A 25,275-nucleotide genomic window follows, 5' to 3' on the forward strand; every position below is an offset into this window, starting at 1 on the left:
ACATCAGTCATGGAATCCTGGGAATGAATTGTACTTAAGAATATTTTTTGAAGCCTTCTAACAAACATGCCATATTTTCTGGAATTCAATAAGATTTTGTAAAATAAATGCCTCTTAAATGATTATTTCCCTGGAATCATATTTTCCGAGTTTGGAAACTATTTTTATATAAAGTCTTTCACAATTTTTTGTTTTATCTATTAAATAAACTTTATACATGGTGTTGTAAACTCTTTAATTCAATATCAGGCTCGCATAAAAATGTGTGTGAAAAAATATTTATTAAGAGATGTTGACCTCTTGTAAATGATCCCAATACCACAATTGATTAATCCGTGACTTCTGGTCGAGAAATACTTTGGTTAAAAAAAATTAATAAACTCTTTGATCCGAGAGGTTTTAGGCTTAAAATTAAAATATGTTGAGTTGACTCTTTTAATAGGTTATATTATCGAGTTATCGTTGCTAGAAATTTTGCTGTATGCATAAGAATTTCCCCCCTTTTTTATACAATGCATTACTCATTTATTGTACATATATTTGGATAAAGTTATAAGCAAACAGATTAAACTTGGGACTATAAAGCTCAAATGAACATTCTCGCTGAAGAGTTTAATATCTCTAATATGGTAAATGGTAATAGTAAGGATCATTATCAAACATCGAAAATTTTGAAGGATTCTATGACTGTCTGCAGCCTGTCTTTCATCTTGTCCCATCTTCTCTCGTTTGCTCCTGTTGTTAAGGTGTAAAACTTACCTACAATTTATAATTACAACATAAGCAAAAACATCAATAAAAATCTTGGAATTGACTTCTGAAATTTTTTTCATAAGAATGTAATTCCGATCTCGTTAGACCTTAGTTATTTAATATTTATTTATCTAAAGCTCAAATATTTTGGTTTTAATATGAAAATCAACACATTTGAGTTTTAGACACTAGAGCATGTTTGCTATTTTTATGTAATTTTAAAGGTTCAAGGCACTTTGCTACTTTTATGTAAGTTTTAATTTTTAAATATGAAAGAATAAAAGGTCAATTTACAGACTTTATCACCAACTTAAAATATTTAAAAGGATCAAATCATACCATTGCCAATGGAGACTGTGCTGAGAGCATGACGAGTATAGTTTGGAGCCTTAGCAATGAACTCAAATTGATAGTACTTTTTTCCTTCAACATCTTGCTGAAGCATTACATAGATGGAGCAAGTCATGATCAGTGTCTTTGCAGTTATACAAACATATATATACTCACACATAAGAACCAGAGATCAGAACATTGGAGGTACTTGATGCAGGTGGCACACGTTTTGCATAAAAGAAATGATAATCACAGAACACATATTCATCAACATGATTAGATACCTTCAGAAAACAAGAAACAAGGAAAACAAATTCAAGAGTAGCATTTAGTTGCTTAAATATTTCCTATTTGACAACAGTAAGTCAGTAGCCAAATTCAGAGTTGTTTATGATGTGCTAAACACATCAATTTAACACTCTCTCCATTAATATTTGAAATCTTCACAAGTTTTTAAATTGTGATTCTTCCTTATGTCCGGAAGATCAAATCAAATAACAGAATATGATGATGACCTAACTGTTCTCAGGCCAAACACACTCAAAAACATAAAAGATTTCTGTTCTTTTTATCCAAAAGAGAAAAATGAACATTCTTCTTTGTAATCCTATTTCTAACTATTATCTAATCTTCTCTTCTCAATTTGTTGGCAATGGTTTCTGTATGAATACTACAAACCTCTAAAACTGGAATTCATCTAGTTTGCTGATGTTTTGTTAGGGAAGATGTTAAAAATTCAATAACTTACATTGTTAAGCTATAGAAGTTTTTGAAGACAAGATTTGTTTTTCTCTTAATACATTGTAAGATAGAACAGAACTTCCCAATTTAAAACTACATATGCTATTTGAAGGCAAATTCCCTTTAGCTAAGATGTCCAAATTGAAGACAGTCTCTGTAAAATAAGATTGGGATGTGAGAGTGAGACTACAATGCTACTATTGTGATTGGTGAAATCCCATCATTAGTAAAATTTCCTCATCTTCCCAGAGGACAAAGCTATCTGTGAATTGAGTCACCACGAAAGTCACCTTAGACAGAGATTTTTTTCCCCCATGATAAAGTAAAAGGGACATAGATAAATGATATCAACATTTTTAATGGTGGCATAGGAAGAATAACATTTTACTTCTTCAAGTAACTATATCCTGTGTAAAGCTTGAGATCAAAATCAAATAAGATTAGCAGAATAGAATTGCATGGGGGTCACAAAACACACATGCACTTATGTCTGCAGAACAAATATCAATGCATTAAATGTGCAGAGTCCAAATAACAAAAAAAATTACTACAAACAAGAAAAATAAATGTAAGACATCAAACCTCTTTTGCTTCTACTATCTTGGTTTTCTGGTTTGGAGGTGCCAAAACCTTTTTTATTAGAGTTTCAGCAACCTCTTGAGGGGACCCAAATTCTGTAATATCCTGTTTGCCAGTTGGTATCACATTTACACTGACGTTCTCCAGTGGTTCAATGACATCTTTGAACACCTTATCTTGACCTTCAATTACTACTTCCTGCTCACTCCCCATGATAAAAAAGAGATGAAGGAGCTAACCTTAACTTCCATTTTAGTTGTGTATCAATAAATCAACTTGATATAGATAAAAAAAGTCACACTGGTGCAGTGCAGACAGTATTATAACAATGCTCACCTGCCACCCGAAAGGGTAGAGAAATGAATATCCATCTTTCTTGTCCAAAACAGGCAAAAATCCCTTCTTATTTTCTGCAGCAACTGAGCCATATCAAGGGTATATCCTCAGGATGTCAGGCATCAGTATTTAGGAAAGTCTCATAAACAGCATTTGTTCCTTCCTGATCAAGCACAATTCAGTAACATATGGAAAATTTAACTGCTTATAATGCAATCTTACAAGAGTTCGAGTGTTGGTTGAACAGAAAAACTAATGGGGCAGTGGTTCCAAAGGCAATCACTTGGCGCCTTCTTTGTCTATCTGCCAAGGTATGGCAAAGGATTAAAAACAAAAATTGATATAGTCCCAGTTAATGATAACAATGCAATGTCAGCTAAGAGTAGTGTTATATCTCTAACAAGTTTTCCTAATACTTTATAAAGAAAGTATTAAATGAAAAAACAAATGCATTTAGTGTCTAGTAAACAAATAAAAATTCAATACTTACTACCATACAAAGCAAGTAGGAGGACTAGTAAAAGAATGTTGTAGGAGGATCTAAAGTTGTTTACAACAGGTATAGGGATTGGTAATCAAAACTGTTCAGATTTCATTGCGAATAACGTGTAATTCGTATTCGGATTTTTTGTGCCCCACATGACACCCCAACTACAACAGCTGCTTACAATTTCCACTCCCCATTCCCAATAACTATTGTTTCTTCAAAAACACAAACAAGGTCAATGGCCTAAATGATTCATATGTGGGTGGGTTACATTATACTTGTGAGGGATAATTCTTGATTTAAACAACAAGATTAACATTGCACAGTGCATCTTCATCAGAAAGCTAATTTGCCTACATTGATATATAGAGGCACGCTCAAGGAGATATTGAAAGATACTTATTTATCCATTGGATTCTGAAGTATCAAAGAGCAGCAAACAAGGCATCCTAGAATGCCAAATAAACAGATATCGTGTACAAATTCTACAACCAACCAACACAAGCAACTCTAATAACACATATTACATATAACTTGTTGTAAGATAATGGCAGCTGTGAATTCAGCTTCAAGAGACCCAAATGAAAAAAGAACAAACCTTGAGAAGCTAAAGAAGCAGAGGGTTCTTGGGCAGCTTTGACAATGAAGGAAATGGCATCTCTTCGAGATGAACGAGTGGCATGCTTCTGTAACATAACCAGAGAAGAATGAATCAAATTAGCAGGAGTTAAAAGCATGAATGTGTGTGTGCGTGTGTGATTGTGAACCTGAGGGAAAGAGTTGTGGAGCATAGTTCGGTGAAGCGTTGGTGAATTCTGCAGGGACGTCATTGTTGTTGTGTGAGAATGCAAAGAACAAAGTGACTTGTATTGGTTTGTTCTGTGTGGTGGAGGACTCAGTTTTTGGAACTTTCACTTATCCATATAACAATCTACTCTCCCTCCTTACTATTTGTCCTCGTCACATCTTTTTTATTCTTTTTAGTTTAAGGAATCTCACATGCAATGGTTCACACCAGTCAATCCTTAAGTGATTCACATTTTAATTTTAATTATTTTTAATATAAAATAAATTATATTAAAAGTGATATATCTATTTATATAACTATTTGATTTAAGTACACATTTTATTATAAAATATTCTATATGATAACATTGTTAGATTTTGTAAATTTTTTTTATAAAATATATATTATAATGATTTTTAATTAATTGATCATACATAATAAATAAATAAATATATACGATATTATATCAACCTATTTTATCATACAAATTTAATTTATATACATTACTATTATAATTTTTTTGTGCATAAGATTTAACAATTTTATCATATTCTGTTTATTAATATTACGCGGTGATAAAATAAATTATTATTAAGTGTCTATGTATTTTTTACTTATAATATATATAAATTAATTTTTTACTATAAAATAATAGAATAATAAAGGTTTGTGACTTTAATGAATACATATTTACATTGTTTTTCTAATACTTATTTTTTTAATAATCAAAATTTGAGTTGATACTTAATTTAATGATCTTGTGATTCAAAATATTTAGTGCTTCGTATTTAAGTGGGAAAAGTTCGAAAAGTATTTTGCTATCAAAACAATTATTCATCCCTTCTTAATTTTATGAATTAAAATTCATAAATATGAATTGAAATCTACAAAACAAAACTAATTTTCCAACCTTTATCCATCACAACCTTGGTGCCTATCATTTTTTCTTTCCTATCCTTGCTCTCTCTCTTAAATTTAGGAATGCCATGTTATTTTAAATTGAGAAGTTTTAATAAATTTTTGAAATAATATTTTAAAATTAAATCCTCTCATACATATACATGATATATGACAAACACATAATTTGATTTTTTATAATAAATTAAATTTCTCATTATTGAAAATGGGATAATATTCATGTATTTAATAATATTTTTGAATATCAAATTTATGTTGGCTGCCAAGGAACCTAACATAATCCTATTCCTTAACTCGGCTTAAGATCGACTAAAACATAGGCGGAATTAAAGGATTGGGAAAAAGATGAAGGAAGATTGCTTAAAGAGTATGTTGCTAATTAAAAAGGAGGAAAGAAAGAACAAAAAGGATATTGTTGGAAGACACAAAGAAAGATCTCATGTAAATAATATTCTTAGAACTTTTAATTTTTAACAGTGTTGAATGGTATGGGGGAATCACGTAGTTTGTTTGACCGAGGAAGATAAAACTTTCACGTTGTTATTGTTGTCACCATATATTTTTTTTATTCCATAACACGTGTCTATTTTAAGCTTTATAATAAATTCAATTAATATCTTCTTTGATTAATTATTCAATAAAAATATTTCAGTTTCCTAGTTTATTTTTGGGACACGTGATCTCACCATTATTTAATATTTTATTTTACATATATTTTAAACTTTCTCAAATCATTAACTTTTTTAAAAGCTTCTTCTTTCATGTTAAAATATAATATTTTGTTACCTCAATTTCTTAAAACAATTATTTTAAATTTATATTAATTTTTAATTTTAAATCTCAGCTATTTATATCATCAAACTAATCATTTCAATTATTTTAAACTTCCTCTCTTCTCTATAAATCTAATTTCTTTATATTTTTTACTTGTTTCTTGAAATTGATTACTTTTATTGATTTTTTTAAAACTTATAAGTTTAAATTTTATTCAAAATAAAAATAGCATACAATGCACAAAATAACTTGCTAGTTTGAATTTGATACTTAATTCATTCACGTTACCTGGTTGAATGATGCACACCTCCTATGGAACTTGGGAAACATCTTTATTTTCTTTATTTTGGGATTTATTCTGCCATCCTCTGTAGAGTCAAATGGTGCAGACTTTACTCAGGTTTTATTTTGCTGACAAAAAAGAAAAATAACTCTGGCTTTATTTTATTTTTTAAGTGTAACAAATTGACCCGGTATGGTCAAATGATTTAGACTTCATTTTCTTTTCGAATTCTCCATCGTGCTTTTGAAAGCAACATTTGACCCGTTGTTACATTACAGAACCTTCCTCTATAATATATAAAAATACCTGTAATTGTTTTAAGTTTTAAATATTTGTTGGGAAAGAAGAATATTCATACTATTCAAAAACAAAAGAGGCATGATTTGATGTTGAAACTTTTGAATAAGCTATCCTTCACATAGTGTAACACAATAATCTTCTTCCACGCCCTCTCTTGTTAGTCTAACGATTTTTATTTTTTTTTGTTAGTCTAACTTTGAATAAGTTATTATCCTTAAAACGTTAAACCCTACCTGCGTGCCCTCTCTTGTTAGTCTAACATTCTTCTTAATTACTCATTTATTTATTATACACACATAATCTTTATATATATTTCAATCCTTATACTTAAAAACTTCTTTAGTTTCTACACATATACTTTTTAATTTGTAATTAAAAAATATATGTATATAGACTCAAATGAGTTAAAATTGTATGTATAGAGAATAAAATATATAACTTTTAATTGTAGAGATAAAAACGTTAAGATTTTATATGAACTAAACAAGTAATTAAACATTTTTTCCACTTGGTTAAGTTTAGTTGATATGGTCCTATGTACATTTCCATAAACTGATAAAAGTGAATGATAATGCACAAGAATCCTTTCCATAGTAGCTAGCTTTTGCCAGATAATGAATGTAACTTGAAGCCACTAAAGATAAGTAAAAAAAGACGAGTGACAGCATAGAGTATAATTAACTTTAATTCTTGCACTACTTCTGCCATCATTCATGCGTGTAGTCTCCCAAATTTCAGAAAACTCTAAGAAGAAAACGGGTGACATTTGAGAGTGGCTGATCTATCATCTATGAATTGGCCTAATAATTAGTAAGAAAAAGTAAAGAGGTCCCTTGAATGCCATCAAGCATGAACCAGAAACACAATTGAGCACTCTAGCACTATGAAAAATTGCACAAGTTCTCAATGTTTTTTTATTTATTTTTTCTTTCTCAATTTTATCCCCAGTGGTCCTTTCGTAACTCCCAATCCCTAAAAGGCAATAACTTTTCATGATTTCATCGACAAATAAGAAACCTTTTAAAAACTTTTAGAAACACAATGGAAACTTCAACAAACTACCTTTTGATTATTTTTATTACTAGTAAGTTTTTTTTTCTTTTTGACATTTTATCTGTTTATCTTTATTTTATACTTAAGTATTTTTTTTATATAATAAAAACATTAATGAAAACTGTTCTCTATTTGTGCCACAATTATAATTTACCGACGGTGAAACTGTTTTAAAATAAAATAGAAATATTTTAATTGATTAAAACTAAATAAAACTCGCAGTAAAACAATGGATTTCTAAGATTAATCCTCGAATAATTTTTTAAAATTAAATCTACCCACACTTGAATGTGTTTATTAGCTAATTTTAAGCGCAAACAACGATTTAAACAAGTTTTTATACCATTAATTATTTGTATAAAATATATTAAAGTAAATATCATAATCACAAAAACTTAAATCTTTTAGTTATCACTTGTAACAATTAATCTATAAGTAATTTTCAAAATACAATACAACAGAAAGGATAACTTATTTAATAGAGTTTAATGGTCATATAGTGTAAAATTGTTTTACACATTTATCTAATTATAAATTATCATTAATGTGATTTTAAAATTATTATTATAAAAGTTAACAATATTATCATATATGATGATTTGTGATTAAATAAATATATAAAAAAACATATTTTTTATTTATTTAATATGAATATTAAACATTTTTTCTCATTTAAGATTTTAAAAGTGATATGAGGTGGGTCAATATTTAGATCATGTAATTTTTTAAGTAAATTATTGGTGCTTTTTGGTAATAGTAGAGTGCGATGGGACTTGGAAGGGATGGTAGATCCTATAAAAATTCTGATGCTTAAGTTAAGGAAGGATTTTGGTCTCAGTATAGTGTGTTGGTAATTATTTGCATGTGCATAACAATGTGAAACACAAAGAAGTGAAATGTAGAGAGTTTAAAGATGTTCATATCTTGTAGTCCTAAATGTCCTTGGCAACCTAAGAAGTGTTTAACAAGATGACACATTTATCATGTCAACTTGGGTGTATGTCAAATTATAAATTTCATCACTCTTCCAGTCAAGTATAATTCAAAGACCTAATTCGGGACAAAAATATTAATGCATGATTGGATTCATGTTGGATGATCCAAAATTACATTGAAATATCATCTAATACAATTTTAGGTGTTTGGGTGAGTGCTAAATATTAAACTAAATTAATAAATCATTATAGTTGTTTTGGTAAAATAAAAGGAGCAAAAGCTCCCAAAAGAAACTAATAATCCCCATGAAAACATACACTAGAAGTGTTAGCCAAAAGTCATTCATCCAAAAAATGGGAGAAAAAACATGAAATTCTTTTTGTAAGGACAAACCATCATCGACTAGGAAATCAACTTCATGCAACACATAAGAAACAATAACTTGAGTTCTAGTAAGTATTAGGACTTTGATCTCCTTCATCGTGTTAAAACAGGAACGAGAAATATTACAACCATCTACAATCAAACTAAGAATAATCGACACATTTGACTTGATTAAATTGTGCATGTAATCCTTAATTATATACTTAAGTACTTAACATATGCATACTAAAAGGATTGAAATTTGAATCATTCTCAGATTACTAATTATTATTCAAGGCAGTTTATCTAATAAATAAATAAAAAAGTGAACTAAAAAAGTATGAATAGCCATTATTAATGTTATATGTACTTACACTATTAGTTTTACATGTATAATATATGAGATAACTAATATGAGATTGTATTGACTTAATTAATAATTTTAGCTTTTGAGTATACATTTAATATTAAAAAAAGAATTTTATTTGTACATAACAAAACCGTCTAACTTAAACAATAATAAATGTTTATAACATTCCACATAAGCAATTGAGTTTAAACACTTTAAAGACTTACAATAGCTTAACCCAACCTAAGTTATATTTATAAATAATTTAATGTTATTTAAACATTCAACAAAACAAATTTTTACATTTCATCCATGTATTACACAGATTAAGTTAACAAAACTAAATTATAGATGTACACATGTATATAAAAGCATTAAATCTAACCTTGAGAATAAAATCAAACAAAATGAAAATGTAAACACATTAAATCAATCAATTCAATTTAAAACATCTAAATTACATATCTCTCACTGCGCCCCTTCACTTGGCACACCAGCACGTAACACGTGTCATCTCTAACGACTCTCGCTAAAGGACCCTAACGTAATTTCCCACCAACACAAAACCATGATCCATCATCATTGACCGTGACTTTACCAAAACACCCTTCTCCGTTGTTCCAGCTTTGCATGCATGCCTTTGTCGTCACAGCGCACACTCACTGTATCTCTGTCCCTAAAAAGCATAAACCCATAAACAAATCAATTAATATTTAACCAAATATTAATAAATACTCATAATTTAGGAAAATACCTTAAAGCACATCGACGCCGGCGTTTGACCGTTAAACCTATCAAAAAAAAAAAAGAAGAAGAAACAACAACTCTCCCAAACCCGAAGAAGGAGAAGAAGAAAACGGGAGAGGGTTCACAATTTTCGCGTGCTGCCTCGGGTGACGATAGTTTCCTCTCTCCGTGCTCCGTTTCCGACCTGAGAAGGCGTAAAAGGAGACGGTGACGGCGTGCCGGCGAAGGCCAGGACGACGTCGTTCGCCGGGAGAGAAAAACGAAGAGGCGCAGTAATAATTATCCAAGGATTTTCAGTTTTTGACTGGATCTGCTGAATTAAGAATTTTCGTTTCGGAGATAAAGAAGAGATGATGGTATCGAGAGGGTTGTTCGGGTGGTCCCCGCCGCACGTGCAACCGCTCACGCCGGTATCGGAGGTTTCGGAGCCACCGGAGTCACCGTCGCCATACCTGGACCCCGGCGCAGAGACCTCCGCGTCGCAGCAGGTGGAGGCGGAGGAGGAGATGGAGGAGCCGGAGGAGATCGAGCCGCCGCCCGCCGCGGTTCCGTTTTCGCAGCTCTTCGCATGCGCCGACCGCTTCGATTGGTTCCTCATGGCCATTGGTTCCGTCGCCGCCGCGGCGCACGGCACCGCGCTCGTCGTTTACTTGCACTACTTCGCGAAGATCATCCACGTGCTGCGGTTGGATCCTCCTAACGGCACGTCGCAGGAGCAGTTTGACAGGTTCACCGAGGTTAGATTGTTGTTTTCATGCGTAAACCCTAGGTTTTTTTGCTTTAATTTGTTTTCCCCTTTGTTTAAGGCTCAGGTGATGTTTTGCCGTTGAGATGTAATTGAAAGCTTTAATTATTGAATTCATGGACAAGCTTTGTTGTTATTAGACTGGGTTGGGGTAATGATGATGCGTATGTGGATATAGCTTGTACATGTAGGTTTTCGTTTCTGAGAGTTTGATTTGGTTCGCTTGGCTAGCTGGTGATTGACGAAGGTATTGTTAGGGTTTAAGCTATGTATATCAAAATGTGTCTTCTAAGCTGCATGTACTGTTCTATTAGTTTTTTGGTTTCGTGTCTGGAACTAAATTGGTCAATATGTGGGAACTTCCGAGTGGAGAAAATTAGAAAGTTTGTCGAATTACATTTTCTAAATCATTAACTCCTGCTGTTTCTGTAATTGATTGGACAATGAGGAGTTCAAGAAAATTGTTTAGTTCTGCTAATTTTGTCGTTGCCTTGTCTGCTTTTTAATATTGATTATTTTCATTGGCTGTGGCAGTGCACTTTTTGTTTTCATAATTTCTCCTCTAGCATTGAATTGGTGCAATGTTTCTTTAGGTATTTGTGCAATTAATTTTTCATGGAATGTCTAAGCCTTGTCTAGTCTGTATGCAATTGTAAGGGTAGATTGTTTAGTACTTTTAAGATATTTGGTCGTATCATTTTATAGTAATAAATGAAATCATCTTTGACTATCGGCCCTGTCCATAATGGTTTGTCAGTTGTCATAAATAATTTCATTACTTTAGTAATCGGTCTGTAGTTTGTTTCAACTCATTGAGTTGATTCATACAAGAGTGAGTCTCCCATGATTAGTTGAGTCATGGAGCTAATATTTAAACCTATTTATCAGCCTGAGCTTTTGGAAGTGAGCCCTCTTCTTAAACTATTTGCCTGAAGTGCACTGCTAGCTTACAATTTTTCTTATCTCATAAACATACACGGATGAAAGTGGGTTAGGGTTCCGGTTAGGATTTAATCGGTTAGCTTTTTCTAGGGTGAATTTAAGTTTAGAAACATATTGAAGTTTCATTGAGGTTAAAGGACTTGCAATTTTCAGAAAATAGGAAGGGATTTTAAAGAAAGTTTCTTTTGTACTTGATTGCTGTGGAAAGTACCTGTGGAAAGAGGGCTTTCTATTTGATATTTTTAGGGTCTTGATGGGATTGCTTTGTGTTGCTGTCTGCCAAGGAAAATAAATCTGGAAAGAATACAAAATTAAAGAAAGCAGGATCAAGTACTGGAGAAACCTAAGCACCACACTTCACATCTAAGGTTTGATTGCATTAGGAGGGTACACTTGGTCGCAATTCGCTGCCATAATTCATGAAAATGATCATTTTATTAAGAAAGCAAAGATGCTACAACTTTTTTAATAGGCCTCTTATACTATAACTTATCCTCCAATGGTATGGAATAAAGTACTCTGTAAGGATTTAGACCTCCAGCTATTATGTAGAAAACAAGACCAGATTTCAGCTAAGTAACATAAGCCCAATCTCAAATTCAACCCAAGACCATGAAACGAAAATTACGATATCCCGTTGGGTTGTAAATACTTGAAGTTGTATTCCCAGATAGGGTGGTTAGAATCTTCTACAATTCTACTTGTATTTGTCTTGTGAGTGGTTGCCTGATTCTTTCTTTTTGATTTTTGCCAAGGATGGCTATTATTATGGTGGTTACAATTTTGTTTCTCCTTGTCAAGAACTTAGAGAGTAAAAACAGGAAGCAAAGGTAAGGTAGCGGTTAATATATTGAATAAAAGGCGTTGATTGTACTGATCCTACTCCTGTATTTGTATTGAGAATATTGTTATTGGTTTCACAATGGCACATATCCTTTCCCTTAGACTGCAGTACAAGCAATAACTTCCTTAAATCCATAACACTTCCCTAAATTACCAAACTGTATGAAGACTTCATATACATTTATTGTGGCTAGTAGTTTCCTTTTTTACTATCAGATTCAGATACATTCTATTTATAGCACATTATACATTCCTTGTAAATTGCCATATTCTTTCTGGGTCTGTTGGCCTTCAGACAATAGTACAATTTGAGGAGGTACTAGCTATTGGGTGTTTTATGAACTTGTAACATTTACCAGGCTATTGTGGATAACTATCCTTAAAAGCTACATATTTGTGACTTTTGTTAATTGTTGTCTGGTTATTCTTTCGTTGTAAGTAAAGCTTCAAAATACATTCTGTTTGTGTTTGGCCTTTTGAGCTCTTGGAGGAGAGAGAGTAGAAGGTTTACAAGGCTTTTTTTTCTCTCCATGCAATTGATTTGGTTTTTCTACTATTTGGAGGACCTTTGAGATAGAAAGCATGAAATGCTTAAAGTCAGGGGAACATACTTTTCCTCTTCATTAATGAGCATGCTGAAGTTTTACTCCATTTTTTACTGTTGTCATGGTTTCTCTTAACTTTTTCATGATTGTGTCTCTCTTGTTCTTGTTGCTCTGCTTTTGGTATACCTTTTGTTATTTGAAATTTTGAAAAGAGGAAACTTCAGAGGTGAAATTATCTTCAGTTTTCTGCAAGAAATTGTTATTTGTGAATCAGTGGACCTTGGCTAACTTACCTTTTTTTTTCCTCTTCTGCAGCTTGCTTTAACCATTGTTTATATTGCTGCGGGAGTTTTTGTTGCTGGTTGGATTGGTAAGTTAAATGTTTATTGAAATTAATCATGAGAAGTGTGCTTTATGAGATGTTGCATTTAAGTCTTGTGCAATTCTAATGCTTTTCCCCTCCTGTTAAATAGAGGTTTCATGTTGGATTTTGACGGGAGAACGGCAGACTGCTGTCATCAGGTCAAATTATGTTCAAGTACTACTTAATCAAGACATGAGTTTTTTTGATACTTATGGGAATAATGGAGACATTGTGAGTCAAGTATTAAGTGATGTGCTGCTTATCCAGTCCGCCCTTAGTGAAAAAGTATGTCTTGTTTTAATCATGTGTATAAATTACTTCCTTTGAAAATGTTAATTTCTCTGCAGTTAATATCTTTGGATATATCTCTTGTATAATGTATTTATATGCTTTTGATGATACAGGTTGGGAATTATATTCATAATATGGCTACATTCTTCAGTGGTCTTGTCATTGGCCTTGTCAATTGTTGGCAGATTGCTTTGATAACGTTAGCCACGGGTCCGTTTATTGTTGCTGCTGGAGGAATATCAAACATATTCCTCCATAGGCTTGCAGAGAATATCCAAGATGCATATGCTGAAGCAGCTAGCATTGCTGAACAGGTTGTTTATTGTTTGAATTTTAATTGTGTTACAATGAACTAAATATTTTCCTCTTTTCTTGTGCTTATGCACAAGATAGACATATAGATGAATGCTTCAAGATTTTTGCTAGTTATTTTCTCTATAGCATGATGGAGTCACGGAGTCTCAGATTATACGTAGAGCTATTTATATTTTACATCTCAGATTATTGTATATGAAACAGTTTTGAATTAGGAAAAAATGAATATGATTGCTCTGTTTTGTTAATAAGATAAGAAATGCTTCAATTTTATCTTTAATATTTTAAATTTGAAGTGGTACTCGTAAGAATGGTGACGTGTTTTAGTGCTACTGATTCTCAATATAGATAATTTCTTGTGTTGCAGGCAGTTTCCTATATAAGGACATTGTATGCATTTTCAAATGAAACTTTGGCTAAGTATTCATATGCAACATCACTGCAAGCTACTCTTAGATATGGTATATTAATAAGTCTTGTTCAAGGGCTTGGTCTTGGATTTACTTATGGACTAGCAATATGTTCTTGTGCATTACAACTCTGGGTTGGAAGATTCTTGGTTATTCACGGAAAAGCACATGGTGGTGAAATTATAACAGCTCTTTTTGCTGTAATTCTAAGTGGCCTGTGAGAATTATTCCCACCCAACTCACATCACATATTTTCATTAAATGTTAATTATTTCACTTAAAACTTTTGTTACTTATATTCAGGGGATTAAATCAAGCAGCGACAAATTTCTACTCATTTGATCAGGGACGAATAGCTGCTTATAGACTATTTGAGATGATAAGTCGGTCATCCTCATCTGTTAATCATGATGGCACTTCCCCTGATTCTGTGCTAGGAAATATAGAGTTCCGGAATGTTTATTTCAGCTATCTTTCTCGTCCTGAAATCCCTATCTTGAGTGGATTTTATCTCACTGTACCTGCTAAGAAAGCTGTAGCACTTGTTGGCAGAAATGGCTCTGGAAAAAGTAGTATTATTCCACTCATGGAGCGTTTTTATGATCCTACATTAGGTAACTATTTTCCCCTTGATACAGTATGATTTTAACATTGCATTCAAAGTGCTCTCTATTGGTCATTGGCAGATTTAAATTGATTTGCTGATCTGTGATTCAGGAGAAGTTCTTTTAGATGGTGAAAATATCAAGAATTTGAAACTGGAATGGCTGAGGAGCCAAATAGGACTAGTCACCCAGGAGCCTGCTTTGCTCAGTTTGAGTATAACAGACAACATTGCTTATGGGAGGGATGCTACCATGGATCAAATTGAAGAGGCTGCTAAAATAGCTCATGCACATACATTTATCAGCTCATTAGAGAAAGGTTATGACACACAGGTAAAACTTGGTTGCATTATCATGTTTCCTTTAGAGTAGTATTTTTAATTGTCCCCTTTAAGCGGCAGTGAGGTTTTAATTTCCAAAACTGGTGCTCCTGGCTTTCAGGTTGGCAGGGCTTGTCTAGCTTTGACCGAAGAGCAGAAAATAAAACTTTCTATTGCTAGAGCTGTGCTTCTAAATCCATCAATTCTTCTTCTTGATGAGGTTACTGGTGGACTTGATTTTGAGGCTGAGAGGGCTGTTCAGGGGGCTCTGGATTTGCTTATGTTGGGACGCTCAACAATAATAATTGCTCGAAGGCTTAGTCTCATAAAGAATGCTGACTATATAGCCGTTATGGAGGAAGGTCAGCTTGTTGAAATGGGTACTCATGATGAATTATTAACACTGGATGGCTTATATGCAGAGCTTCATCGATGTGAAGAGGCCGCAAAACTTCCCAAGAGGTCACACTTCTCCCTTTGGCATGCATTACTGTTTGTCTACCATAATATGACATGGATCTCTTAAAATATTGGGATGATGAAAGAGGCAAGAGTTTGTTGCGAAAAATATTTCTTAGAATAATAAACCTCATTAGTGATTGTAAATATCACAGTACGACTTGTATTGACTTTAATCTAATATATAATATATTTTTGCGGATAAAAAAAAAGAATAATAAACTAATAATATTTGCACTTTCTTTAGTGCATCTGAGTGACCACTAAGCTACAGCATCAAACATTTTCTGTTTGAATAATGTTTAAGATTTCCCCGCTGGCATTTTGATGTCTTATTTTTATTTTTTTAATGATCACCAGGATGCCTGTTCGAAACTACAAGGAAACTTCAGCCTTCCAAATTGAGAAGGATTCTTCAAGTCATAGCTTCAAAGAACCATCATCCCCTAAAATGATGAAGTCACCCTCTCTTCAAAGAGTTTCTAATGTATCCCGACCTCCAGATGGCGTCTTTAACTTGCTAGAATCACCTCAAGTCCGGAGTCCACCGCCTGAGAAAATGCTTGAAAATGGTCTGGCGTTGGATGTAGCAGATAAGGAGCCATCAATAAGAAGGCAGGATAGTTTTGAAATGAGACTGCCGGAGTTACCCAAGATTGATGTTCATTCTGTGCAACGACATATGTCAAATGATTCTGATCCAGAATCTCCCATTTCACCTCTTTTAACATCTGATCCTAAAAGTGAACGCTCCCATTCACAGACTTTTAGTAGACCACATAGTCATTCTGATGATGTTTCAGTTATAATGAGAGAAACAAAGGGTGCACGGCATCGAAAACCACCATCACTGCAGAAGCTGGCTGAGCTTAGTTTTGCTGAGTGGCTTTATGCTGTGTTAGGAAGCATAGGTGCTGCTATCTTTGGGTCTTTCAATCCCCTTCTTGCTTATGTTATTGGTCTTGTGGTGACAGCTTACTATAGAATTGATGACACTCATCACCTTGAACGGGAGGTAGACAGGTGGTGCTTGATCATTGGCTGCATGGGTATTGTAACTTTAGTTGCCAACTTTTTACAGCATTTCTACTTTGGTATTATGGGAGAGAAAATGACGGAAAGAGTTAGGAGAATGATGTTCTCAGGTTCATAACTCCTCTTTCACAGTGTTTTTCTTTTAAAAAATGTATTATTTTGAACATTACTTAACCTGCTTCTATAATAATGGCAGCCATGCTACGCAATGAAGTGGGATGGTTTGATGATGAGGAAAACAGTGCTGACAATTTGTCCATGCGATTGGCCAATGATGCTACTTTTGTGCGAGCTGCTTTTAGCAACAGGCTTTCCATATTTATACAGGACAGTGCTGCAGTTATTGTTGGTCTTCTCATTGGTGCTTTGCTGCACTGGCGGTTAGCACTTGTGGCTTTTGCAACCCTTCCAATTCTCTCTGTTTCTGCCATTGCCCAGGTTTGCACCTGCTGAAATATAACTATTTTGGAAATGAACATTATTAAATTATTGTACCTGTTCTAGATAAGTGAGATCTGTGAAATACAACATGATTTTATTTTCTGGATCTTTTATTATATGAATTAATGAATGGCTTGCTAAGAATGATAGGAGTCTGGTTGATTTACTTTAATTTTCTGCATGAAAACCATATTAAATGCAGTCTGCTTGAATATTGCAGAAATTTTGGCTTGCGGGATTTTCGAGGGGCATCCAGGAAATGCACAAAAAGGCATCTTTGGTTCTTGAAGATGCAGTTAGGAACATTTACACTGTTGTTGCCTTTTGTGCTGGTAATAAGGTAATGGAGCTCTACAGGCTGCAATTAAAGAAAATATTTAAGCAGAGCTTTCTTCATGGGATGGCAATTGGTTTTGCATTTGGCTTTTCACAGTTTCTACTTTTTGCCTGTAATGCCCTGCTACTTTGGTACACTGCAATATGTATAAAACGTGGTTACATGGATCCACCTACTGCACTCAAGGAGTACATGGTTTTTTCATTTGCAACATTTGCACTTGTGGAGCCTTTTGGATTGGCTCCTTACATACTTAAACGACGAAAATCTCTCATATCTGTGTTTGACATTATAGATCGTGTGCCTAAAATTGATCCTGATGATACCTCAGCATTGAAGCCACCCAATGTATATGGAAGCCTCGAGTTAAAAAATGTTGATTTTTGTTACCCATCTCGTCCTGAAGTGTTGGTATTGAGCAATTTTAGCCTCAAAGTCACTGGGGGCCAAACAGTTGCTATTGTGGGAGTTTCTGGGTCAGGAAAGAGCACTATAATATCTTTGATCGAGAGGTTTTATGATCCAGTTGCAGGCCAAGTTTTCCTGGATGGTAGGGATTTAAAGGAATATAACTTGAGATGGTTGAGGAGCCACCTTGGTCTTGTTCAGCAGGAACCTATTATCTTCTCAACAACCATAAGGGAAAACATTATATATGCAAGGCATAATGCAACTGAAGCTGAGATGAAAGAGGCTGCAAGAATAGCAAATGCTCATCATTTCATTAGCAGTTTGCCTCATGGTTATGATACTCATGTTGGGATGAGAGGTGTTGACTTAACCCCAGGACAGAAACAGAGAATTGCAATTGCTAGGGTAGTGCTGAAAAATGCCCCTATCTTGTTGTTGGATGAAGCTAGTTCAGCAATTGAATCTGAGTCAAGCCGAGTAGTGCAAGAGGCTCTAGACACGCTAATTATGGGAAACAAGACTACTATTTTAATAGCACATAGGGCTGCAATGATGAGGCATGTGGACAATATTGTAGTGCTTAATGGAGGACGGATAGTGGAGGAGGGCAGTCATGATACATTGGTAGCCAAGAATGGTTTGTATGTCCGACTGATGCAACCTCATTTTGGTAAGGCTTTGCGTCAACATCGGCTTGTTTAGGATGGGAGTATGTGATGTTGTGAGAGTAATTGCTACTAATTGTTGGCTCATTTTCTGCTTGAGTTGAATCACTGGTGACTTCTGCACCTGAAGGGTTTTTCCAAGAATGTCAGGTGAAAATTGTGGGTGGAAATGGGAATGATGGGACTTGGATCAGCACCTGGCATTTGTAGGCATAGGAAGAGAATACTGTAGGACAAATAGATGTGTAGGAATTTGATTATAGGATTTTGGAGTTTGGTTGGTTTGCGGACTTGGGTTGAATTCTTTTGGAAGGCAAGCAGCTTAGATTGAGGGTGTTTTCTATCCATGGCATTGATTTGTTTCTCAAGAGAGAGTGGAATCAACACTAATTCTGCTGAGGTGAGGTGACTCTTTTACAGGACTTCCTTTTCACTCTCTCTAACTATGCGTGGATGATGAACTTATTCATAACTGTAATTTTGTTCTTTTTTCTTTTTCAATTTGTGATAATTGTAGAAAGTTCAGATCGAAGAGTTGTAACCTCTGTAAATATATAGCAATAGTTTGGAAGGCATTCGTTTTGCTGCTTGAATCCCAAGTGTTTTTCCCTACATATTGAATGCATATTTTCAAGTGTATTTGGCCAAGAATCTTAATTACGTTAATAGTCTTTTAAAACATTCATTTTGTCAAATCCTTTTTACTTGTATAAAGATTCAAAGTTCAGTGCATAACGTGTACCTGCTTCGCGTCCAATCACCTGCCTCTATTCCATGAGAAAACTTCCGGGTTCCGTGCACACCAATGCTTGCTTTCATTCGCCTCCTTTTGCCTGGTTTGAGTTGATGCAGCTTTTCAAATTTATTTTTTGCACGTTTGCGCGTGACAGAAGAAGAGACCAGTGTTCTGGATTTTTGTTTTCCTCCGTTTCTCGAGATTCTGCTCTGCATTTTAAGCAGAATCTACACAACCCCTCCCAGCAAGTGTAGATGGATAATGTCCGTGAATGGCAAAATGTTTTTCCATCCCTTCTCTCACTTGTATATCTAGAATGCTACTTCGTTTCTAAAGTCTAATCCCCCCACCACCCACACACTTTTACATGAATTAATCACTATAAAATTACTTATTACTAATCTTCAGTCTTTTTATTTTGGTGTGCCCGTGTGTAAATTATTTAGAATCTGATAAACGTTTTAAAAAGTACTTGTAAATGAAAAAAAAGGAAAATAAGTTAATCATTAAAATTAATTTATATACTTTAATATTATAGAAGTTTCTTCGTTCCTATAAGTTGATTATAAGTTGATTTTAATTTATAGGAGAAGTTTAATTTAGTTTCTTTTATTATGATCATTTGAATTTAATTATTAACAAAAATAATTTTTTTATCAGAATTTATTTATTTTACAGTCAAATTCTATATTAATTATGATCTCACTAAAGGATTAAAACAAAATAGAAATCTTATATTTCAGTGTTCAAAATATAATACTGTTTACTTTGAAAAGAAAAGGTATAAAATACGATCCAAAGTAATTTTAGACACAATGATATCCTTATTAGATTTGAAAATTAAAAATAATTTAGGCTTAAATTTCCTTTTGACCATTGTAATTTCATAATCGTAAAATTTTGGTCCCTTAAAGTTTTTTATTGCAAATTTTGGTCCAACACATATTATTACGTATTTAAATAAAATTGATTACTATATTCTTAGACGCACAAATTAAAACCTTGTAAGGCATTAAAAAAAAATCAAACATACTCTGTTCTTATGGTCGTCAAATATTAGGCTAGCCGGCACTTTCGCTGATGCTGAAAATATTATCAAGCAAAACCTTTTAAGTTTTAAGAATGTTTTGATCTCCCGCTTCAGCAACATCACATCACAGCCACACACGTGCCAAAACTATGACCAAGTTCCCTACAACTACAAGTGGCTCCACTCCTTAGTCTACGTTGCATGCTTACAATATTATAGTACAAAGTCTTACTGACCGTTTCCTTGGCCATTAATTTTGCTGTTTAAAGTGCAAACAAAGCTCTCACACTTTGCCCTCACTTTTTTAACCAAATTATACAGAAAAGAAAATCAAGAAACACATAGCTTCTCTTCTGTTTCTTGAGGTTCTGATTCCTGAGCTTGAGCTACCTAATAGTAATGGCAATGCATAGAATTGCAATTGGGACCCCTGGAGAGGCTGGCCAACCTGATGCAATCAGAGCAGCATTTGCAGAATTCTTCTGCATGATCATTTTTGTTTTTGCTGGGGAAGGATCTGGCATGGCTTACAGTGAGCACTCGACATAGTATTCTTTTCACTCCAAAAATGAGTTTTAGAAGTTTATCTTAGTTACATTGCAGTTTAGAATAATTTAAATTACAAGTGTTGCAGACTATTTTTAAGACTATAGTGTAAAGTTAATGCCAGATATTCAATATTCCCTTGCTCTCTCTTTGCCTCCCCTATTTAGGAGAAATTATTATATGATCTAGGATCATCACACGTTTATAGTTTCCACCAATCTCCAAGTGACACAGTCTAATTTTTCAATTTACAAGAAAAAAATAATAAAACTTTGATTACTTGCCATATAAATATTGATGGAATTTATGATGGTCCTGAACCATGTAATAATTTCTCTTTACCCAACTGCTTACATTTCTAAAGTAAAAGAAAACTAAGACAACTGTTATAAAACAAAGTGTGGTAGGTATCAGAATCACTCATACTTGTAATAGTTAAATACTTCCATTCTAAATAATTCTAGCTGCATAAGGTTTGTATACTATTAAACAAGAGTTGAAAATTTCAACACGACGTTCAATAGTTGTGTCACTATTTAGGCCTAGTAGTAGTGTGAGAATTGTGTTGCTAGTGAAATGACTAATTATTGGTTATTTTGGCAGGCAAACTTACCAACAACGGACCTGCAACACCAGCTGGTCTCATTGCTGCATCACTATCTCATGCATTTGGGCTTTTTGTGGCCGTTTCTGTTGGGGCAAACATTTCTGGTGGTCATGTGAACCCTGCAGTCACATTTGGTGCCTTCATAGGAGGAAACATAACCTTGTTGAGAAGTATTTTGTATTGGATTGCACAGTTGTTTGGTTCAGTTGTTGCATGCATTCTTCTAAAGCATGCAACTGGTGGAATGGTAACCATATTTTTTTTTTTTATCGGCAAATATTAACAATTAGTATCGTTAGTTTTTGTTAGCGGGGGATTTGAACCCGCGACCTCTCCCCCCTTCCCTTCTCCCTTCATCACTAACCAACCTTATATCTCCATATTTAATCTTCTGCTTAAGCCTTTAACACTGCTATGCTACTCAATTCTCATAAATTGATAGTAACCTTTTGCACTCGATTCATGATTGAGACTCTAATTAATTTTGTAATTTGTACATTGCAGGAAACATCAGGTTTTTCTCTATCCCCTGGTGTGTCTGTGTGGAATGCATTGGTTTTTGAAATAGTGATGACTTTTGGGTTGGTATACACAGTTTATGCCACAGCAGTGGACCCAAAGAAAGGGAATGCGGGAGTTGTTGCACCAATTGCAATTGGTTTTATTGTGGGTGCCAACATCTTAGTTGGTGGTGCATTTGATGGTGCATCAATGAACCCAGCTGTGTCCTTTGGCCCTGCTGTGGTTACATGGTCATGGACCCATCACTGGGTCTATTGGGTTGGTCCATTCATAGGTGCAGCAATTGCTGCAATTATCTATGATAATATCTTCATTGGAGATGATGGCCATGAACCTCTTTCAAGCAGTGACTTCTAGATTAATGTGTGCTTGTCCTCTCCACATTGAGGAGTGAATAAATTATTCATGGTTTCAGCTCCTTTAGAGATGGTTAAGAATTAAAAGGTTCCGAGTACTCCATATTTTTTGTTCAAGGAATTAAGATTTCTCTTTTCTTTGATGTGATAGAGATGAAGAAAGAATTTTCTAGATGTAATCTTTACTGTTAGACCAATGAATTTGTCCTTTACATTAACTTAACAATGTATTTTTGGCCTGCAGTCGGTAACTAAGAGCATATTTAGTTTATAGTTGCAAAAAGTAATTTTATCAACGATTTAAATTCTTATTCTTATTTTTGTACTATTTTATTTTTATTTGTTGGATTTGCATTAAAACATATATTATAATATTTTCAACTGTAAACCAAACATCAACTAAAAGGCTTCCAACAAAAAAATAGTTGATAAACACATCTTTTTGCTAGAAAACAAACTTCTTTTTTTTTTTGTTTAAAATTACTTTTAGATTATTTTAGTATTAAATAATGAATTATTATAATTATATTAATTATTCTAATTAATTTTAATTATATTAAGTATTAAATAAAAAATGATTTATTCAGCACAAAAACTCAATAATTATTTCACGCTTTAATTAACTGCCCTACGGGTCGATCATCAATGCTTCAATTTGACTTATACATGAACCTACAAATTTAGTTACACGTCGCTTTTAAGTTGGAAAGAAGAAGAACCTATGTTTTATGCTTTAATTGCATGTGGCATCACATTAATATGCTTTTTTTTAAGGCAATAAAAAAGCCAACAAACAATCATATATCGCCCCTTGTTATTAAGCCACTCACCTTCGCTACTGATGACTTTTCATGACAGCATCAACCAAGATTTTAAGGCAATAAAAAAGCCAACAAACAATCAAAAATAGCTTTCAAATAAATGAACCATTTATACTATATATTTGAATAGTTAGTAGCAAATAGCAATAACATAAAGAGGAAAAAAAAATAGATACATTACAAGAATTACACGTTGTTATTATTCAGTATTTATTAACTATCAATAATTTTTTAGAAACATTAATAAAATAGTAAATATATAGATTTAATATACTAAATAAACTTAAGAATTTGGAATTTATTAAAATATCTTTATTTTTTAAGGAATGAATATATAAAAAAAAGTTAATAAATATTTTTAAAATTTGAAATAAATAGTAATATATTGTTTTTGTATAGAAATAGGGATATATTGTTAGCTTTATAAAGATTGATTAACGATGAAATGTAGTATTTTTATAAAAAATTCAAATAAAAAATAAAAATAGATGGTCAGATGGGCTATTGTGAAAGCATAGCAGTTTTCCAACACCATCACTTCCGCCGTCATTCTCTCAAATTTCTTCCTTTTCAAATCTAAAACAACCTTCCTAGTTCCTAGTTCCTACAAGTATAAATGTACGAAACCTACGATATATAGGAATATAAATGCAATTTTTTCATATGTATTTTTATAGATTCTAATTTGAAACTATTAAATAAGTTAAAACAACATTATATTTGTTAATTCATATGTTTTGGTGGCAGCATTTTAAAAAGTATGCATGCATTACTTATCTGAAATGTGTCTTATTCTCTCTTTCCACTTCAAATTACATTTATATAAATAAAAAAATATTAATTAAATATATGAAACACAAACTTTTTATAATTCAATCCTAAATATAGAACATCATAAAACTAAAATTAAATTGAATTTGAGTTTTCCTTTTTCTTGTTGATGAAAAAGAAGATTAAGGGAAATAATCAAAATTAAAGAAAAATATAAAAAGATGAATATCCGTAACTAAGACCAATCTAGCGGGAAAAAAATGAAAGTTGGAAAATGTGTGAATTAAAGGAAATAGAAAATAGTAACATAATTAATTAATTATAGTAGGAAGCAAATAAATTCAGAAACATTGAAATTTGACGTTTAATTGAGTTCTCATACCTTTGACAATTATTGATTAGGTTGGAGTGAATATTTCATCCATCACCGTGTCTTAATTTAATTTTTTTTAACATGATTTTAAAATTCTTATTATAAATGAAATTTATGTGATCTTCACTTCTATCATAAACAAAATTTATTAACAATTTCTTATTTTATAAATTAAGTATATAGCTTAAGTAAATAAAAAATATATTTTTATTGAAAATATTTAATGTTTATTTTAAATTATTCAAGAGTGTGTATTTAGTGCCTTTTAATTTATGTACCGATTTTTTTGACTGAATATTTATGTACCTGATGAATAACTACTAGTTTTGCAAACATCAATGATATAACTAAAAACTATTTCAACTATTACTAAATAATAAAAATAAAATTTACATGATAAAATATAGACTCCACATAATCAGATATTAAACCATTTCTTTTATTAGTTATTTGGAAATGAGCCAGTGTTGTGTAGAAAAATTACCCAACTTTTATTACTGTTTTATTTCTTTATTAGGAAGGCGTGTGGTGTGGTGTGAGCAGCATAGTCTTTGTCCCCCCACCCTTTGCAAGCGTATTTAATTGCTAATACTTTACAAGTAATTATTTGTTCAGGATGACACCCTATGTATCATCATTCATCACTCAATTCTGCATTCGTTGCAGCCACAGTTTTCACAGCCTATTTAGTAGCTACGTAGTTACTATGATTTTCAAGTATTCACTTTGAATTGTTGGATTAAGATTGAAGAATTTATATTATTTTTCTCTCAATAAATTCGACTTAAAACATACTATCTATTTAAGATTTAAATTGTCCAAATTTTTATTTGATATAGATTGGATAACTGGCTAAATGTATATGTATGAACACGAAGGCTGCAACCAATTTAGATTAATCATCATTGTTCCTGCACTCTGAATTCATGGGCAACAATTAAGCCATTTAACCGTGAACACATGAATTACGTTCTATCCTAGTTCTAGAAGAAACCAATTCCAAAAGGAGCACGAAATCCGCAGAGTCCATTCCTTTCATCAGCAAA

General features: G+C 32.9%; 3 protein-coding genes across 3 annotated transcripts; 2 read left to right on the plus strand and 1 right to left on the minus strand.

Moving 5' to 3' along the window:
- Positions 1–482: 482 nt before the first annotated feature.
- Positions 483–4,154, minus strand: LOC114395194 (psbP-like protein 1, chloroplastic). The gene is made up of 7 exons (XM_028356908.1): positions 3,997–4,154; positions 3,828–3,915; positions 2,965–3,045; positions 2,743–2,825; positions 2,410–2,604; positions 1,093–1,189; positions 483–759 (listed from the first exon to the last, which is right to left on the minus strand). The coding sequence occupies exons 1-7, from the start codon at positions 4,057–4,059 to the stop codon at positions 656–658; spliced, it is 711 nt and encodes a 236-aa protein (XP_028212709.1). The 5' UTR covers positions 4,060–4,154; the 3' UTR covers positions 483–655.
- Positions 4,155–9,740: 5,586 nt separating this feature from the next.
- On the plus strand, positions 9,741–19,107 carry LOC114395104 (ABC transporter B family member 6-like). The gene is made up of 11 exons (XM_028356805.1): positions 9,741–10,476; positions 13,130–13,184; positions 13,288–13,463; positions 13,583–13,783; positions 14,152–14,411; positions 14,498–14,808; positions 14,912–15,132; positions 15,241–15,581; positions 15,939–16,723; positions 16,810–17,051; positions 17,275–19,107. Exons 1-11 carry the CDS (start codon positions 10,090–10,092, stop codon positions 18,502–18,504), a joined length of 4,209 nt encoding a protein of 1,402 aa, XP_028212606.1. The 5' UTR covers positions 9,741–10,089; the 3' UTR covers positions 18,505–19,107.
- A 1,341-nt stretch (positions 19,108–20,448) lies between these two features.
- On the plus strand, positions 20,449–22,502 carry LOC114394603 (aquaporin TIP1-3-like). The gene is made up of 3 exons (XM_028356236.1): positions 20,449–20,765; positions 21,383–21,633; positions 21,891–22,502. The coding sequence occupies exons 1-3, from the start codon at positions 20,633–20,635 to the stop codon at positions 22,263–22,265; spliced, it is 759 nt and encodes a 252-aa protein (XP_028212037.1). The 5' UTR covers positions 20,449–20,632; the 3' UTR covers positions 22,266–22,502.
- The last annotated feature ends 2,773 nt before the right edge of the window (positions 22,503–25,275 follow it).

Source organism: Glycine soja, chromosome 18 (genome assembly GCF_004193775.1).
Source record: "Glycine soja cultivar W05 chromosome 18, ASM419377v2, whole genome shotgun sequence".
In the NCBI taxonomy this organism is placed as follows: Eukaryota; Viridiplantae; Streptophyta; class Magnoliopsida; order Fabales; family Fabaceae; genus Glycine; species Glycine soja.

Bases quoted from the DNA above. Each gene is read 5' to 3' on its own strand.
- LOC114395194 (XM_028356908.1), bottom strand. From the start codon at position 4,059: ATGACGTCCCTGCAGAATTCACCAACGCTTCACCGAACTATGCTCCAC. The intron at 2,826-2,964 runs GTAAGATTGCAT...GATATGGCTCAG, and splicing joins CAACCAACACTCGAACTCTT to TTGCTGCAGAAAATAAGAAG. The intron at 760-1,092 runs GTATGATTTGAT...TATAAATTGTAG, and splicing joins CACAGTCTCCATTGGCAATG to GTAAGTTTTACACCTTAACA.
- LOC114395104 (XM_028356805.1), top strand. From the start codon at position 10,090: ATGATGGTATCGAGAGGGTTGTTCGGGTGGTCCCCGCCGCACGTGCAA. The intron at 14,809-14,911 runs GTAACTATTTTC...TCTGTGATTCAG, and splicing joins TTTTTATGATCCTACATTAG to GAGAAGTTCTTTTAGATGGT. The intron at 15,582-15,938 runs GTCACACTTCTC...AATGATCACCAG, and splicing joins GCCGCAAAACTTCCCAAGAG to GATGCCTGTTCGAAACTACA.
- LOC114394603 (XM_028356236.1), top strand. From the start codon at position 20,633: ATGGCAATGCATAGAATTGCAATTGGGACCCCTGGAGAGGCTGGCCAA. The intron at 20,766-21,382 runs GTGAGCACTCGA...TTATTTTGGCAG, and splicing joins AGGATCTGGCATGGCTTACA to GCAAACTTACCAACAACGGA. The intron at 21,634-21,890 runs GTAACCATATTT...TGTACATTGCAG, and splicing joins AGCATGCAACTGGTGGAATG to GAAACATCAGGTTTTTCTCT.